Below are 20,105 nucleotides of genomic sequence, written 5' to 3'. Positions count from 1 at the left end.
ATTCTATGATTCTATGATTCTAACTGAGTCAAGAAGTAGAAAGTACAGAAGAATTTGGGTGCCTTGGCATCACAGTTGAATCCAGAAGGTAGATTTGACATACAGCATTTACAGTATTTACAGGAAGAGTCAGGCGTGTATTTACATAAGTCAGAGAACAAATAAAATAGAAAATGCTACAGAGGGGGTGGGGTGTTTTAAAGCTGCCATTTTTTACACACCGTAATTTTATATTTTTTTTTTTTTTAAGCTAATGCACCACTCCAAACATCATGCTTCTGAACTTGCTCTGAAGATAGATACCTGAAACTTATTTATTATTTCAAGCAGGGTTTATACCTTTCATTCAACATAGAACTGCTGAAGTGCTGGTCAGCTTTTATCTTTTTTTAGAGCAGCAGTGAGAGAAGTTAACTGAGACACTGGGAGAAATTTTTCAGAACCGTTCTGTCTGATATATTCAAACACTTATGTCCCGTATTCTAGAAAGGAGAGGTTACCCTAGCACTTGGTTAGGTTAGAGATGGGAGTGGGAATGGAGAAAAATTTTAGCTTGACTCCCATTGAATGATTATACAGAATGTTTAAATATTTGTTAAACAAGAATGAGAGAAAGAGAGAGAGAGAGAGAGAGGAAACAAAAATATTCATGATGCAGTATTGTTTTTGCCATCCACAAATGAAGAGGGAAACATGAGTTGCAGTCCCTGATCTAATTATTGTTTAAATATTTAATATTGTGTTCACTGGAAGAAAGACATGCACAGAAATCGAACCCCAAGTCTACCTTCCCAAGTAAATGTTTGAACTGCCAGGCTTTTCAGTCGTATTGATGGCTGTGCCTTCTCTGGGAGATAGAATATGTAATAAAGCCCCAGCAAGATGAAAGTGCTTTGCAAGTAAAGAAAGCAGGTTCCTAGTTTCTTCCCTCCCCTTCCTTTTCTCACCTGCACTGCAAAGTAGTTGACCTTTATAGTATGTTTGACTTGGAGGTGATTCCAGCATCCTGGATAAGTAAGCCAACCACACATGCATGGCATTTAAGGAAGAAGGAACTCATGAGAGAGCAGATTATTAAAATGTCTATACAGAATTTGGTTATCTAAATGTAAATATATTTCCAAGTTCTAGGCTGCTACCACAACCAGCAGAGCATTCTTATTCTTTATAGATTTGGGTCGGTTCCTTAGAAAAAAGCGTGTATTTATAAACAACAGGTATCAAATCTGTAGCCTGCTGGAAAGGATGCCTTCTCTTCACCCTAATGAATGTCAAAGGGAGTTCATAACTGGTAGTTGGAAAAAAAGGAATGAGTAAGTATTTCAGATACAAAATAAATAGTAAGTCCAGGAATGAATCATGTCAGCAGGAGGCAAATATTCCTGATCATGCAAAGAGCTGGCTATCTTGTGCATTGAGTTGGCATGAATGCTTCAGTTTTGTTAAATGTCAGCACATAAGCAGATTAGAGAGCTGTACTATGCTGGAAATGATATATGAGTTGATATACATTTTCAAGAATTTTTCAAAAATTCAAGAAGCCTCACAAATAATCGCAAGGGAAACAAGCACTCTTAAGGAAACCTTCAAATTTAATACAAGATCTTATCTCATGCCATTGGGTGGAATATTAACACATAACATAAATGTTAGGGCTAGAACTAAACATATTAAGATGCGATTACTGTCAGGTTGCTTCTAAAAATTATCCCCGTTAACTTTGACACTCTGAGTTGTAATAATTTTCTAATACAGATTGTTCTGAAATAAAATAACTACGTTTGCCCAAGAGAAGAGAGAGCCTGTAAACTTTTTTTTTTTCTTTTTCCCCAGAGGCTAAACAGGTGAAGGGAGGCTAAATGTGTGGAGGTAGGCTGGGTGTGAACGCATTTCAGATGCTTGAGAGATTGATTCAACCCTTACCGTTTCTTCTCTGGATGATCTGTCTGCATTTATTTCCTACAAAAGGCAATTGTGCTTCGCAACTCAGTGTTATTTTAAAGGATATTATATTGTATTTTGTTACTGTAACCTATTTGTGTGCTATTTATATGATGTGGATCACATGACTTCAGTGTAAAAGTCAGATTGCTGTTAGAATAACATTTTAGAGATGTCCATATTTAAAAAAAAACACAGAATAATTTTAGCAGTAGTGTACAGTAAGGCCATGCTATTATAATTTTTGTATTTTGCTGTATAAACTACATGTAATTTGATTAGCCTTCTGACATTGAGAGAACTGTATATCCTTTTTAAATACATTTAGAAATACAAATCAGTTAGTAATTATTCTCCCCTTCCCCCTTTCTCCCTTTCCTCTTATGCCTTCCTTTTGCCTTCCTTTTTTTTTTTTTCCCCTAAGGTATCATTCACTTTCCTAGTGGAGAAACTACCTGAGGTACACAGTTCAGAGCCACAAAAGAGCAGCTAACCAGGGATAATCCTTGTTGAAAAAAATGTGTATGTGCTGGTCATTAACCCTCTCTCCTGTATACTTCAGGTCAGAGGTGTAAAAGGAGTCTTTTTGGCCAACCAGAAAATTGATGGGAAAGTTACAACTCTGATAACCTACAATAAAGGCCGTGACTGGGATTTTCTAAATCCTCCAGACATTGATATGAATGGCAAACCGACAAACTGCAAACCTGTAAGTGGTTCTTTTTAGCCTATCCTTTCTCTAAAGTGCACAAGAACTATTTTTATGGTAGGATGTGCAGTAGTTCCGACAGCCCAAGAGCTTTGCAGCAAGTTTACCAGCCAAACTGAAAGGCAAATCTACTTGCATTGCATGAGCAGTGGTTTCACAAGCTGTTAGTCCAGTCATCTTGTAGAGTGAGTAGTCATGACACTCTGTTGCACTGCATTTCTTATTGTAGAGCTTACTTTCACACAAAGAGGACATTCTTTCGTGTGTGTCAACCACACAACCGGTTCAGAATAATCATGACAACGGACATTTGTGTCTGGATATAAGGGGCACATCATCAATACCTTTTCTCTTTCCACCTTTCATATTTTTGTTTCATCTTAAACCAAGGTAACACTTGGTTCCCTGTTAAACGGAACTCTTGACAGTTGCTTGGAAATAAACACCACAGTTAACTGCATTACAAAGTCCTTTCTTTTTGTAAGATGATGTTATTTCAGTTTGTTTAGATGTCCCAGCTACCCATGATATTTTGTTATTTGCAAGGCTGTACTGAAACCCTTGTATTTTTCTCACTGACTCTCTGCCCCTGGGGACTCCAGGCTGGGCGAAATAAATGCTTTTAGTCCAGCCACTGCCAGAGATTTGATCTCTCTCCATGTAACAGAAATGGAGGGCTGGAGCTGCTGGCTCCCTTTTGAAGAATTTAATACCGTGCTGTATGTTTCAAGCCTGCAGGGCCTGATCTGGAGCTCTCTGAGACAAGTGGTGGGATCGCAGTAGAGCAGCTCCCAGGCGGTGCTGGCAGCCTGCTCCTGGTAAAGCTCATGGTCAGATTGCTGTGAGCAATATGACCTTTGAGTGCCGCTGCACAAAGAGCAAGCAGCAGTAAGTTGCTTAGCAAGGAGAGATGATCAGATGTGTCCAAAAGTCATTATGCTATTTTTCTTACTACTTTTTTTCTAAAAAAGACATTTCAGTTGGTTTTAATCATCATTTTACCAGTTACCTGGGACCAAAAACATGCAATGCTTGTTGTGGTTAGTTATAATTTTTAAGCAATTGTTCTCTCACAAGGGGTTTTTATACAATAATTTCATCCTGACTTTTTTGAGTTTGGAAATCTTTTTGCTGAGACAGTGGCAGACTATGCAGACATCACCAGAGATTTTTGTTAGATAGCTAAGGTTAATATTTCAGACTGGACTTTGGCTCCATGGGAAACAGCCATTCTCCTTCTCTTCAAAGACATACATTGCTGAAGCTGCTCTCTGACTGGGCTTTCATTATTGTAGGAGTATAACTGTTACCAGTTGTTTGTTGTTTTTTTTTTTAAAACCTGTCATCTTCTTCCCCCACAAGCCTGATTGCTACCTTCACCTCCATCTCCGCTGGGCAGACAATCCCTACGTGTCAGGAACAGTCCATACGAAGGACACTGCACCGGGACTCATAATGGGGGCAGGTAAATGCATAAAATTATTTTTTAAGACCTGAAATGTGGCAGCAGTTTTTTGTAGATCTGGTCTTTTGGTTTATAACAATACCGTGCTAGAAACATTGCTAATACAAGGCTTTCCCTGCAGAATAACACTTTATGGGATCTCTTGATCAAACAATTTAATAAAAGTTAATTGAAGTCCCAGAGCTGTGTCCCCTAGGACAGATACATAACAGAATACATCATGGTTCTCTGTGCTGTGTAATATCTCCTTCCCCATTAGTGCAGTGTGGAGCAGTGACAGTGGCTGAAGGACTCGTTCTGCATTCTTTTTCTCTCGAAGTGGGGCGTAGGGCCTCCAGCATCATGAATAGCCCAGCAAATCCAATGAACTGATGTAAGCAGTGGCCAAGCCTTTTGTTCTTTATGCTAAGATACAGATAATTTGTCTTGTAATTTTTATTAATTCCCTTTTTGCCTAAAGAGAGATGAAGTGAAAGAGGCAAATGTGTCTCTGTGTTGGGAACAGTGCTGATTGTGGCTTCTCTGTTATAACATACATACAGAGCCATGCTACTGTGAAGTGGCATTTAATAAAATAAATTCCATTGCAGTGTTGACTACTCATCAAGAAAAATATTCACATAACTCTGTTTTACTCTGTATCCTTGTGATTCATCTATTAATTTCATTTAATTTTCTGTTTGTTTGTTTCAAAATTAATGAAATGTTAACTGTTCTAAGAGCTTTTTTAAATTGCATTATTTTATTCTTATGTTAAGGATTATGTTTAGGTGAAATACACACATATACTGCTTCGTTTTTCCTAAAAGTATATCTGTTTTTAATCAATAATGCTTTCTGCCTTAGCTTACACTAGTCTCTTATAAATGGCTTACTAAATTGAAAATTTCCTGAGAATAGCAAAGTGAGCATATTTGGTGTTGAAAGAGACTGACAGCTGCCATTACTTCAATATAACTGAAGATTTCAAGTTTTCCCTAGTGTAAATGGAGTTTAAAGTATTTTACTGGAGGCAGACCTACCTGGTGAAATGCTGCTATGTTTTTATTGACATGAATGAGACTAAGAATTTATAGTGTCCTTGTAGATACATTTCTATTAGGTGTTTAATTCACATTTTATGAATTCCAATATTTAAAAAAATAACTTCCATCTCAGGGATCTTCTTTTTACATAAAGGTACTCCTATTCTAATGTAGGTTCTTAATTTTAGCTTCATCATATTGTACCTGAATGCCTTCTAATAGCAAATTAAGCAATGAGGTTTAATTAATTAGTCCATTACTTCTATTTAATTTTTCTCTGTCCTTGCATTATAATCTGATGTGGTGAACTGATATTCATTGAGGTGTTGGGTTGTTCTCTTTTGGATGGGTTTTGTGGAGTTTTTTTAAGTGCACTGTTCTCTGAAACAATATTAGGGATGGCAGGTTGGAGAAGAGTATTTTGCCCTTAATTTCTTCCTAGAATGGGGTGATATTTTATCACTGTGACATTATCTTACCGTGCCTTACCGTAAACTTGTCAACAGCTTTCCTCAATGTGAACATGAGAGCGTCTTTTTGATGACATCCAGATGTCATTAAGAACTGAACTTGTATGTTAAATCTGACTTGATTGTGGAGCAACCTGTAGTGTAATGGACATGGTAGAGAGGCACCCTCACTCTCAGCAGCTGGCTAAAATGCTGGGATGGATGGTGTGAAAGTGGGAAAAATTTGCCCAAGAGTAGTGCAGTACGTCCTTTCTCTGGTAGAAGGTCATGTAGTTGCAAACAGAGCCAAGGGACTTATTTTAAAGTCTTAAAAATGCTAAGGAGCAACTGCATCCCCTTGCCAACAGACAACCTGATTCAACTCTGATTTTGACTTGCATTTACATTATTTGTATGCTCAGGTCATCTGGATTCAGTGCACATGTTCAATCCTATCTGGCAAACCTGATATCCTTGTAAACTTATAGTTCTTATCAGAAATACTTTACATATAATGGCTTGAATTTCTTCTGGCCCAATCCTTGAAATTGATAATCCTATGCAAATCTACAGAAGTGCTAGGTTCTTAGCACATACAGAAGTCAGATTATTTGGGCCATATCACACACTATTGGAATTTTACTGTTAGATTTAGGAAGAGCACATCTTCTGGAAATGACTGAAGATGATAAAGATCTGTGAATGTCAGTTGATCACAGTGTGTCTAGGACCCATCAGTGCCTTGTGCTGTGAACAAGGGAAATGTATTCTGAGGGTGAAGTAGGTAAATAATTGCCAACGGAGAGAGGAAAATATTAATACTCTGGCAAAATACCGTACAGCGAACTTATTAATAAGAATGTGTACAATTCTGATCATCAATTTGCAGGACCAATAAGCAGGTGCTAAGAAGGACTACTTGGCAGTTGATGGAAATAGAGAATATTTACAAGAGGAACCTCGTTAGCTGAGAAAAATAAAGGACAATAAAGAATTTTTTTTTTTTCCTGAAAGTGTAACCATGGGGTAGAAACAAGTATGTAAACAAGTGGATAAGAACTAGAAATTAGAAAACAGTTTCTAACCATAAAAACCGTAAAGTTCATCCTCTCAATGAGAGCAGTGTGGTTATCAATCAAAAAGGCAAAAAAAAAAAAAAAATCCCTCTAACATGCAGTTTGGCTACTTTATAGAAAGCTTACACAACATAGCTGCTTGTAGTAATGGGAAAACTAACCCGTGACTTAAGGATAGTTTTAATACTGTGCTTGAAAATCAGAGCACAGAGACTGCTGAATATTGTTTTAATTTAAAAAATAATTAAATGGTGAACAGCATTAACGCCTAGAGCATTTAGGAAAAATGCAATAATAGGATGTTAAAATTGCATCTTTTTAAACTCATATTTACAAATAAAAATTCCACTCTATTAAAGCTGCATAAATAGTTCTGAGGAATGCATATTTTTAGCTTTTATATATATATAAATTGTGGAGACAGAATATTAAATTTTATAGCTGCATATTAAAGTGTTCTTTTAAATAACTGCTTTGCTCCCTTAAGAAATGTAATAGGATTTTGCATTTACATTTGATTTTCGTGCATTTTAATCTTGGCAACAGCTTCTATTTCTCACAGCATCAGCTATGAAATGTGTGTCAATTGATGTGTAAATTTTTACTATAAACTTGTGAAGGATTTTTCTATGAAAAATGTTTAGAGAAGTGTAGATTTTTCAGGTGCTAGTTTACAATAATTGTCTTCTTAGCTTCCAATCCAGATGGCAAATCAAGCAAGCAGAAAATTCTGCACATTCACACAAATTGAGGAAGTGCTGGAAAGTTCAGTTTACTTTTTGTCATATCAGGCCCAAATACGTTGCATATATTGTGTTAAATTTCTATCATTTTTCACAAAAGTAGCGTACCAGGATGCCACTATAAAAAGGATGAGGGAACAGGTTGATGATTGAGCATTTTGGAGTGAAGATGCTGCAATTCGCTTGGATTTTTCGTGTATCAACATGTTCCCCCATTCTGATTGCATGAATCACTCCCTCAGCCCTCAGCTAAACACATCTTCAGCTTGCCAGGCAAAAACTGTCTATCTGGGACATTTAAACGCAAATTGGTTGTATGCTTGTTCTACACTGTGACTACAAGTTTACAAACCATGAAATTTTAGCTTATTGTGCATTGACTGAAGGGATGTTACAACTGTATTAATTACCAGTAATCTAGGCAAGGTACATCTCTGTTTTTGGAGTAGATATCTGCCTGTATGCTAAGTTTAAGTGGCTGGAAAAGATTTTCCATGTTAGAAGCATTATCGAAGTGCTGCATATAGGGAATATTTCTTATCACAGTAAGCATGTCTAAAATCACATATAAAAATATGGGTAAATGCAGTGATAAGTGGCGCTTAAAACATGTAAATTAATAGTAAATTGTAAATTAAGGTAATCTCCCATATTTGTGTGACCCAGTAGGAACCTGCCAAAATGGCTGAGCAAAACCAAACTTTTAATTACTCTTTTGAGAGCTGTATGTGTTTTTCACAGGTATACCACCTTTCCAGAGAGCTTGGCTGGCCACCAGTCACCACTAAAACACATTGCTTTCTTTCAAATCCCTGCGCTACCAACTGCTAAACTGGCATGTTCAAAGTTACAAATAGCTTGAAGAAATACGTTGAAGGGTAGTTAGTACCTCTGTACACTATTTTTTGGGCTTCCACCCCTGCAGGGAGGGAACATGTGATTTTACCCAGTTACTTTAAAATTAGCCTTTACTCAGGACAAGTAAAAAAGCAAAAGAGGATTTCCTGTATCCCAAAGTACAGTTTGAAAAGGTTTATAGGAACGCAAGTGATAGAAATAAAAGATGACTGTGCTTAATCAAAAAATACGAAATTCAGACCAAAATGTGTCCTGTTTGCTAATTTTGAGAAACAAGGCATCAGAACAGAAAAACAGCAGAGCCATACTGGCTCAGGCCAAGAGCACATCTAGCACAGTATACTGGCTCTGTTGGTGACAGAAGCCTTTGGGGAAGTGTTTAAGAACAATTCAGGTGTATATGGTCCCCCAGGCCATGGTTTGGAAGAAGGCACACACCTGGGACTGTTTCTGCTAAGTGCTATGGTCAAGACAGCACCAGGTTTACCTCTCCTAACCGACACAGCCTAACGAAGCTATCATATCTTGGCCTTCTACCCTCAGACACATCTATCATGGCTGGGAGCATGCCACATACATCCTCAGTTCATCACATGAAAACACCATTTTCATGGCCTATAACGTAACCTTCATGTTATTGCAGGTAATTTGAACCTGGCGGGGGGGGAACTCACAAGAATACATCTCCTGGCCGTTGCAGCACCAGCTGGGGAGGGCGGGGGCTGAGTGCTCTGTGGTGTGAATGTGGTCAGGTCATGCCAACTGGCTCAGGGCTGCGGGGCAGTCTCTGGCCTTCCCTTATTTTATGTATGCGTGGTGTTTGCAATAATGCCATCCCTTTGTTAGGGATTGAGGATGAGTCTCTAACTGCCTTTAACAACAACATATTTAAAATTGCATGAGAAATGTAGAAAGCAAAGGTGAAGCAAAAACTCACAGTAATTTGAAGAGTCTTCTTTCCTGTTCATGTCACTTAGCTAAAAAAACCCCATAAAATAATATAAGACAAACTTGAGAAGCTTCTGTGTTACAGACAAAACTTCTTGAAACTAGATGGCAAAACACTCAGTGTCATGTGTCAGAGGAGTTTTCAGGCTGTTTAGATCAAAAAGTGACATTAAAATAATACCATTTATAGCTCTGGCTAATGTAGTCTGCAGTTGATTACCCATTCCAGATGCAGTAACTTTTTAAGTATTAACCTGAATTGCCTTCAGTGTATTATATTACCTTTACTTGTTACCACAGATGGATTTTGAGATCTAACACAGAACCACTAAAATGATAAAAAAGTTTCCATGTTGTAGTGGCGCACCTGAGGAGTTACTGCAGTTTAAAGCTGTAATAAGGAGCACAGATTTTAGTGCTTTAGATTCACCAGGCAAACAGCACACTGATGTTTGTGGGTGTGCAGTACAGTCTGAACACTTCAGGACGGTGGGAATGGTACTTGCAAACTGTAAGTATTGGCTTCTAGTCTTGGAGCTGAGCATAATTTGGCTGTTTCTCACCTTCTGTATCACTTGATCATGATGTCAGTTGTGCACATGTGTTACTGGCTGCCACACTTACCAGAAATAAGGTTCATAATTCCACTCAAATACAGCATGGAAACTTTCAGGATGTTTCAGCTGTACTTTCTGAGTGCTCCTGTGACTACAGTCATTTGTTTGTAATGTTATTAATGTCAGGATTTTTTGCATTTCATTTGATGTGGATTGGAGTAGTTGTAAAGGGGTTTACGGGGTGCTGTTACATGTGCTTTGTCTAGTTAGCTGGCTTAATCCAGTAACATGACATACTGCGAGGTGGCTAAAGCCTTTTATTTTAAATCTCAAAAATAACAGAATTGGAATATAAACAATAAAGTTAAAACAATGTAACTCTTTAAATAGAGAAAACTCATAACTCTTGTGTGACACGCACATATGTACATAAATACGAAGGTTTGCAAATAAAACTATGTTGAGTCCACTAGGTTCTTCAGAGGACATAGGTTTATCCTGGTTGTACTTTTTCAGGCTAACGAATTTCAAAGATACCCTTGGCTTAAACTCACACACCCCTGTGTGTTCCTATGGAAATTTCCTTCTGCCCGTCGCCCCTGAGACGTGGCTGCATGGCTGTTTCCCACTGCAGATAACCCCCGGCGTTTTGCAGGAGCCTCCCTGTCTCCATCGGTGATGCAGGTTTCCTGCTTGCTGCCTCACCTGCTTTTTCTTTCTGAATCCACTGCTGCTGGTTTTCAGCAAGACATTGTCTGCAGTACCGACATAGCAAACTGCGACTAAATTGAGAAGTTTTATCCTCCCTTACAGAAAACGTTTTCTTATGTGCTTGAAGACTTGAGTTTATAAAGTCTGCGAAATTATGTAATATAATTGCATCTCCTAAAAAATCTGGAACTAGTGGAAATTACAGCCTTCATTAAGGCACAGAACATTATGTCAGCAATCAGAAGTTCCTGCGTGCACCACCTCTGGGTTTTCACCCTTGGCCTGGGGGCGGACTACTTTCAAAGGTCAAAGAGCAGTGAAGTCCTTTTTCCCAAAGCAGTACACCAGCCTCTATGCCAAGTTTATCATCAGTTGTGTTTTTTGACAGAATGGCATTTCTCTGTAATTATAATTGAGTCCATCAACTTCTTTTGCTCATTTACCAAGAAAAGGCAATAAAGGTAAAACCAAAACTAGGAGAAGTCATGTCTGTCTTGTTACAGAGCTGCAATTACAAAGCTGTTGCTAATATCTTTCAGTCATTACCATATCAGCTGTATATAAAAGGCTTTCTAATGAAGCACAGGTTGATGCTGCTTAGTTTACAGACTAATTCTCCATTAGCTAAGGCAATTTACCACTGCACTTTTTAAAGTGCAGATCCATAGCAATTCTCAAAATAAAGACCTACTCATGTAAGCAGATTTCAGTAAGTGGTAAAAAGAGGTAGAATAAGCAGCATTTATCCAGGAGAAAAACTAACAATGCATTCATTAAAGATATCTGTGCAAAGAAGGGTGCAGACTGACAGCAATACTTTAGATTCTAGCAAGGAAATAAATATTGCTATCCCCAGCTATCCCGAAGAAAAAGTTCTGTGAGTAGTTGCAGAAGCACAAGAATGTACCCATTTGCAGAAACATATACCAGTGAAAACTATACAAAGGAAAGTAAGAATAGCAAAAGAGATACGTTTTGTATAAACATCAAATCAAATCTCCCTTCCCTTCCTGCAAATCCTGAGAAGGTGATTTCTCATTCATACCTCCTTCTAGTGACCAGGTTAATCTTTGCTACACAAAGCTGATGGGACCTGTTCCCGCTTGCTGATGAGATCTGTGAGACTCAGGAAAATCAGATCATGTTTCCTGATCTTTGCTTACATGGGGTTCTAGGATTCAAAGTGATAAACTGAAAATGGCCATAAACCAAACAGATTTAAAAAAACTTGAATTTGGGGAGAAAATACAACTGAATTCAGATGTGAAGCTTTCATTTTAGATCTGTCTTATTAGATAATATTCATGTCTTAATCATGTTTAATTGTTGGGGTTTTTTCTGTTATACTGGAAGATCTGCCTAAATGAATGCAATGTGACTGTAACCAAAACATGTAATTTTCCAAGGACTATTGGAAGAATAAAACCAAAATCTTGATCTATTTTTTTAAAAATTTGAACCTTGTGTTGGGCCTGTGGTCCTTTGTCCTTAACACTGATGATGTGGTTGTAACTTTCTGTCACGGCAGTTTCATTTTGATTGCTGGTATCACTAGAGCCTTTGTTTCTTAAAACTAAACAGCCTTTTGTATAAATGATAACCCTTTTGGGAAGCCGTATGATGGCCCTCGCAGCTGGCTGCATGGACCAAGTCAGCAGGCAGAGCGGTGGGAAGGTGAGACCACGCACCTCCTGGGCGAGCACACCGTGGCCTCGGTGCTAACTTAATGGTGGGCTGTTTTTGAAGATGAAGATGTTGGCAGGGAAAAAAATAGAGGCTGTTCGCTCCACAATTACCCATTTCTCTATCCTTCCCACCTGGCACAACTGCTGTCACATCCAATAGTAGTCATGAGTGTCATCCCTGCACTTTGAGTCTAAGCTGGTTTTAGCACATTTTTAATCTCACAGGTCTTACATCTACTTAATCCATACAAGCCTGGTATGTGTTCAGTCCACATCACTTTCATCCATACTGTACTGACCTTATCAAATCTCCTCATTGCCTACAGGAGTGGGATCTTATTTTCAAAATGACACGGCCAACTAAATCTGTGCTGAATTATTTGATAAATGAGAGAGCATGAAGTGGGTTGGAAAGATGAAAACCCAAGAAGGGGCAGTGACTTCTTCTGAAACGTTAGATGCAATTGAAAGAAATTAACTGACTCCTATAAATTCCCCGATTCAACATAAATATCCTAATACTGTCTAGGCTGTATTTAGGGTTAAATAATGTAGAGTTATACCATTGAACAGTGGAGCACATGCAATCTTGATAGTCAAAATAGAATGTGTATTTTGGGCAGTGGGCACTGTCATTCCTCTCAGGAACCTTTCAGCGCTAATGAGCACACTCTGCATTAAAAGATCTGTTTTGGTGGTTAAAACCAGCTATTTATATAGCATACAAGTGAAATTTCACACTGCTATCCTAATCTCAAGTGTGTTCTTTCCTCGTCTCTTCTGCTTAAGAGGATCTGATAATTTCGATCTTACTTTTACTGTAAAAACATGCAAACCATATATTTAAGTCAAAATCCCCTGGACGGTATTATTTAGAAGGACTATTGTGCTATGATTTCTTCTCTAGAATACTGTAAACTGCCTGGTGGTTTAATAGTTTGCTATTTGAAATACCGCAGATTAAAAGATGGAGATCTCGGTATTTGGGATTGCATCTGCTAAGATCATCTTCCACAAGTTTGTTTCAACACTTCTGCTTGATTTGCAGTAATCTGAATGCTAGCTGCTGCTCCTCAGTGCTTTTTGTCAAAATATTCATTAGCTTCCTGGTCAATATTTAGGTAAATCAAGTATTTCTGCTTTAGATTCTTTTGTATTTATGCACTTTTTCAAACCCTCTGCCCCCTCTTTTCAGTGTTACATATTTCTCCAGATTCTAGATTTTGCTACCACTTCATAAAATCTTACAGATAAAACATTTTTTATTTTAACAATTCAAGTTCGAGATGAATAATTTTACAGAATGTGATTAAGATTAAGGTATGGCTTCTGAGTTTATGGGCGTTTCAGACTTACATCTTAAATACGTATTCTTTTATAATAATTTTTCAGCATGCAGCAACAAAACAAAAATGTTGGTTTGGCCTCTGCATTTCAGTATTAGAATTAAGCCTCATTGCTCCCGCCTATAGATAGCTAGCAACGTAAAGGAAGAAGTTAAAAGTGTACATATATGTTTTTAAAAGAATTTATCTGATGCTACCAGAAACGAAGTAAGCCTGCTGATCATCTGAGTTTCATTCTTGCTCTGACCTAGAAACTTCTCACTCTGACTGGCATCAAGACTAGATCCAATCTCTCTTGCTCATGTGGATGCAACCCTTGTTTCCTCCTGTTCCGTGACAGGTAACCTGGGGTCCCAGCTGGTTGAGTATAAAGAAGAAATGTACATAACGTCTGACTGTGGGAACACATGGCGTCAGGTAGGAAACAGGAATCCTCAAAGGCACCTGGAAATAATTTTAATGTACCTAATATGATGAAATTTATAATGCTTAACTAATCTTTATATACCCACTCTTTTGAGGGAGGTGGCTCTTATTATCCCCATCTTTGCTTGGAAACTGGGAGAGATTAAGAAGGTGGTTTGCAAAGACTCAAATTGGTCGGGCTGTCAGGTTCTGCTGAAACTCGAATATTTTGGTGTTTTTAAAGATTTTAGAAGTATCTTGCATTAAAAAACATAGAGTCTGTTTAGGTTTTTAATAATTTAAGTAATCTTCCTATGCTAATGATGAAGTGGACTTCGGCGAGATCTGGCAGTACAAATATTCCAAGCTGAAAGACACGGTTTAGGTTGAAAGGAAGAAATTTTTCTTATTCATAGTCTAAAAACTGGTATTTAAGCTTAAACTTTGTTCTCCATTGAAACTGAGAAAACAAAAAGAGTTTGAAAAAAGCAATAAAACTTTGAATGTCTTTTAGTATGATTTAATCAATTCTGGGACTACAAACATCGAAGTATTTTTAAAAAAACAGTCTTGTAGTAGCTTTAATGCTATTTGAATTCTGTATGTCTCTTGCTTCCAATGCCTAGTGTCAATTTAAACATTGCACCTTTATTATGTATTTTTTCCTAAATTGCTCTCTCTCAGCAATGTTTAGTCACAGGGATATTTTCTTTTTGAGTGTAAATAGCAATAACAATCATGATCATAAGATATAAGGAAGTTCTGGAATCTACTTGTAATTTATATCCAGGGAAAAAACAACCCTCAAACCACCAAAGTATGTCAAAAAGTCATTTGATTTCAGTTAAAATAGTCTTTTAGTATTCAGATAAAATAAATTCAGTTGTATTATTATCTGAGAAGAAGTAAGTGTGAAAGTTCTCTCACTAGTGTTATTGAGCTTGGGGAGTTTGAGATAAAGAGAGAAAAATACAGACAATTTCTTATATTGCTATTGTAAGGTGCCATTAATACTCCACAGAAGGACTTTTAAAATGAAATACATTATTTTTGTCATGATAATGTCCTTTGAGGCTTAAAAGATCAAATTTTATGCCAAATTCCTTCTTGAATTCTAGCAGATGATAAATAGGTGTTTAAATGCAAAATCCTTCCAAAGGATTTACAGTGTGTACTGTGTTGTCTAATACTTCACAGAGAACTCTCTAATAACTTATTGTCACCATTTGCCAAAGTTCTATGGTTTTTCTGGAGTGAAAAATAAGAAGGAAAGAGTGAAGGGAATCAAATTCATATTGTCACTGCTTTTTATTTGTGGGACACTCACGCAAATGATATGTGATGAAACTTGACTTTAAGATGACTATTCATGCTGTAAAACCAGCCACAAACTGATCCCTCATTATGATAGTGAAAATGAAAAACACCATTGCTAGCTTTATTTTAATTAAAACTGCTATGAAGCCTTTGAGAGAGCTTAGTCAATCTTAATATTTGCCATCAGAATGAAAACGTAGATTCTTGTATGTATTTTATGGCCTCACTGTTCATGATCAAACAGTTCTTCCAGAGGACGGCGGTACGTTTCTCTGTTGGAGTTCATGCAACAAAAGACAAGGCTTCAGTCAGATGATATGGGAATTATTTAGGCAGTAAATTACAGGTTTCCTGAGCTGGCAAAAGCAGAGCAAAGCTCATGTTTTGGCACCACTCTTTGGCTGGGTTTAAGTCACTGACTTGGAAACTTTGCGGCTGTCATTAGTGAGTGCTTGTCACCTTTCTTACATGCCACACATGATGCTGCAGAGCTGTCTACAGACTAGAAGAAGAGCAGTTTGTGCTTGCATAGAGTGACAGAGCAACGCAGAAAAGTAAATATAAAAGACTTAGGAGAAAAGGCAGTTCAAGGAATTAATTAAAAGCTTTCCTGAAATAATAACAGTATTGGTTCATAGGAATATAGGACTGGGAGGAAGGACAAAGATCATGTAATTCTGTGTGGTCTGAGACAACATCAAATGAACTAGGAACGTCTCTAGCAGAGGTTTGCCAGACCTATTTGTTAATCCACTGTAGGAGATTCTGCAGTCTGGCTACATGGTGTTTCACTATTCTTCATAGATTTTTCTGAATATTTAACATAAGCTGGCCATGGTTTTTTGCTGCTGTTCTTGCAGTTTCACAAATTCTGCTTGAATTCTGCTTGAATTCTGCTTGAAGTTGATTTCTTCCTGTCTTTGGAGAGGAGTGGTTTCCTGTCACCTTTGAATAACTTTTCAGATATTGAAAGGTGATTATCATGTCTACCCAGAGTATAGGGTTTTTTCCCTTGGAAAAAAGCAAACTCAAATCCACTAATTTTCCTAGCGGATCAAATTTCTAAAGTGCTTTTCCTTTTTGTTGCTCATTGATTGGACTATCTAATATGACGACCCTCTCCTGAAGCATGGTAAAAATGAATGCAAAATTACAATTTTTACTAGTAGTAAACAGAAAGAAATGATTGCCCTTGATGTCTTGACATCACTGGCACCTCATTTCAGAAGATTGCTCTTCTTTGCGCTAGCATCACATTGTTGACTCAGATTCAGTTTGTGATTCATAACTGGGACCAGTCCCTGAGTTCCTGAATTTCTAATACATTCTCAATTTAACAACGATCTACTGATCATTTTCCTTCCATAGTTTCTTAACCAGCTGTATACACTTAAATGATTTCAACTGAACCCCAATTTTCTGTAGCTTGCACATGGTAAAGTCATAGGAGAGTTCAGGAAGACTCACTATGGTAGGATACACAGCCAGTGATTATAGATAGAAATAAAAATGCCCAAATGAGAGTTTCGTGAAATTAGGTAAATACTGGTGCTAAATGGAAAAGTAAAATCAAGGATTCTGATTGTAAGTAGCCACAATACCACTTGGGCTGGCTCCAGTTGTTGTTCTGCCTTTCTGTTGCATGATGCTTGAGCTGCTTGTTGGTATGTCTTGAAAGTCGCTCCGCTGCGTACCATTTTAAGGCAAACTGAAATTTGTGACTGTGTATTGTACAACATTGCACTGTAAATAGCTGGTTGACAAGTACCCTAACCGTCCATGCAGCAGCAGTGATCTGGCCTGTAGGAGAAGGGAATCTCCCCTTGACATTATCATGAACTAGGTGGGCTTAGATCATCTTAACTGAACCATGAAGGCGTAGCCTAAGGTGAACTTATGGGACAGATATGTCTATTTGGAAGATTTCTCTGTCTATTGTACCAGGACAAATATCGTAAAATGTGTTAATGCACATAATAGGAATCTGATAGATAAATAAATCTTGCATCCTGGGAGAAATGGGCTACCCTTTAACACAATTTCAGACCATACAGGTTTTAAACATTTTTTTCCCCTGTGGGGCCTGGTTTTTCAGTCCTGATTTTTAAAATATTAGGATACTCTGTCAAACGCTGAGGATGACCTTGTGCATACATATGAGTGTGGTTTATTTATTTAAAAAAAACCCTGGATTTCTGTTCACAGTTGTAGTTGCTCTTTCAACAGCATCTGTTACAACACTGTGCTTGAAATAGGGCAAACAGAGTAAGAGAATGGTCTGGCTTTCAAAAGAAATGGCTTAAATAAAAGAAAAAAATCAGCAACAAAAAAACTTTCATATTTGATCTACTACCAAGGTAGCTAGTGTAGCACAAAATGCTCAATTAAGCTAATAAGGTTACACAGAAAGTCCGTTGTATGTCTAGGAATCTAGATCTCTGGAGCTTTGGTCCAGTGCTTTGTTGGAATATTATTTCTCTATGTCAAATCCTTTTGTATCAAAGCAATTTGGAAAACCTTTGTTTAAGCAAGACTACTTGTTTTTCTGCAGCCACCTTAAGAGATGGATGGTAACACCTTGAAGCACAACAGTAAAGGCTGCAATCCCAGCCTCTCACCCCTGGGGAGGTACAGCTGGCTTATTCTGTGTAGGAAAACTTCAGTTTCCAGAGTTGAATTTAGAAATGGATGTCACTGTGAGAGAAGCAAGTGACTTTGGGCATTTTTGGTTACTTTTGAAACTTACGTATCTCAGAGTAAAATTGTGTGGAGTATATTTGTCTGGGATCATTTAAACATGTTTTCATTGATTTCATGGAGCTCTCCTAATTGCTCCCAACAGCTATCCTGGCCTGAAATAGCTGGTGGAATTGTTAGGACAGACACAGGGAAAAACATGGAGAGCAGAGGGAGGAGAGAGAGGGAGAGAAAAGAAGTTGACGTTACAACTGTAAAGCACATAACGTGCTCCAAAAATTACAGAAGAAGGAAAAAACATAGAAATAGGTTATAAAAGTCTACTTCTGTAGTTGCTGGCTACTAGTAAGGATTGTAATAAATTTATTACTTGACTTTAGTTTGTGGAGAGACATGTATCAGAATTCATGGCTGACTGTGAGCATACATATCACTTGTTCCTGGGTTTGAACTTCAGCTCTGACACTGGGACCACCTTTGCCTAAATCCTTTGCAAACTGTTTGTCTTGCTTTTGTTTCTAGAAAGTAGACATAAATATTTATTTTGTGCTGAACTCCACAGGCATGAAATCATTAATTCTTTTCAATGTACTGAAGATAAGAGTTGCTTTCATCAGGAATGTCATACATTTTGGTTATTAAATGTTTGAAACGTGTGCAAGAAGAGCAGGATATAAAGATGGCATTAATGTGCCTGTAATGTGTCCGCTGGGCTTTAGAGTGTGCCAGGTGGATGTAGGGTAAAGCTGGGGTGCTGAAATGGTGCATGAGGAAGTGTCATGGTGCTTTTCTGGGAAAACCAAATTCGGATGAAGTGATGCAGATACCAGCTTCCTTTATTTTCAGTGTGATGGTGAAGCTTTTGGAGACTTCGTGTCCCAGCATATACCGTTTCATTTTGATTTGAGCAAAAGTTCAAACAAAGTTTAGAGGAGGATCAAAACTCTGCTTATCTGACTCCAGCTGATCTCATCCTTTTGAAGTGCATCTAAAATTAATGTCTATCCTTTACTGAATTCTCTTCTAAAATATGCAGCTGTGTGGAACAAGTAGATAGGACTGTAAATGCCTCATATCAGGGTTTCGCCTGTAAATTGGCAACACTGAAAAGCTGATCAGACACTTGAAGCCCTAGGATTCCCATAAAATATGCTCTTACTAGATGAGAGGAAGACTGAATTCTGAACCCAAATCAAATGCTTACTATTTTTGAAGTAATTGTGAATGTGCTGTAAGATACTTTTTCCTCCTTCTGGTTCAGTCTTGCTGATAAATCCTCTAAATGTAGCATTTAGTATTGTCAAAAAAAGAAACATTTAATATTGTCAGGTTTTTTTCATTCACAAGGCAAAGTAAAGCTAACCTTTATGTTTTTCACCTTTGCTTTGTTAAAGCATGTAGGAGGCTGCATGTTCATCTATTAACTGCTAAGTGTGTGTAGTAACTCTCACTTTATCACCTACTCTTATGTTAAGTGAACTTTCACAGGTTAATAACATGTGTAAAGCCTGTCTTAAAACAGATTTCAGATGTAAAAAAGGGAAGATATTTACCTGTTCATTTATTTTAGTACTGCTGATGGCCTCTAGAAAATGAATGAAAAGAATTTAGGAAATTTTGAATCCTTTATACCACTAAATCAATATTGCATACATTTTGGTTTGGAACTCAGAGCGGCCTCTGTGTGAGATCACATAGAGTTTAAATTTAAATAAATCATTGACACTGGAAATGCAGAAAACATGCTTGCACCAATTATTTCAAGTTCTGTAGAATCTGGAGAACATATGAGAAAGTCTTCGTATTTTTCTTAGAATTTTCTTAGAATTAGACTACAAAGCATTTTATTCTGTAAGATACACAGAATATGGCAAATACCAAAGTAAGGTGATAGGTCACTTGGTGATATATAATAGGAAGGAATGCAGAATGCATACTGTGAGAAATGTAAGGTTGGGCTAAAATCATTTTAGACAGTTTAATCTGACTGTGATTTGAACCTGAACATTTTCTGATTCACCTGCTTAACTTTCTTTTCTTTTACAGCTGGGAGAAATATAAGAGTTAAACTGCCTTTTATGTCCTTTTCAATTTGAAGTGCGGACATTATAAAACATATAAGTCTTTAATCCTGGTTTGCTCGTACATTTTATTTCTGCTGTTTTGTACATTT

General features: G+C 37.4%; 1 protein-coding gene across 1 annotated transcript in view; it reads left to right on the top strand.

Annotated features, from left to right (window-relative positions):
- The window catches only part of SORCS2 (sortilin related VPS10 domain containing receptor 2), a 591,861-nt gene that overhangs the window by 517,222 nt on the left and 54,534 nt on the right, over nucleotides 1-20,105 (top strand). Inside the window, exons 10-12 of the mRNA XM_075148660.1 lie at nucleotides 2,504-2,650; nucleotides 4,013-4,115; nucleotides 13,854-13,930. Coding sequence (XP_075004761.1) covers nucleotides 2,504-2,650; nucleotides 4,013-4,115; nucleotides 13,854-13,930 — 327 coding nt within the window. The remainder of the gene's footprint in view (nucleotides 1-2,503; nucleotides 2,651-4,012; nucleotides 4,116-13,853; nucleotides 13,931-20,105) is intronic.

The sequence above is a fragment of the Calonectris borealis genome, chromosome 4 (genome assembly GCF_964195595.1).
Source record: "Calonectris borealis chromosome 4, bCalBor7.hap1.2, whole genome shotgun sequence".
Lineage (NCBI taxonomy): Eukaryota > Metazoa > Chordata > Aves > Procellariiformes > Procellariidae > Calonectris > Calonectris borealis.
This window is presented reverse-complemented; position numbering and strand designations above follow the sequence as displayed.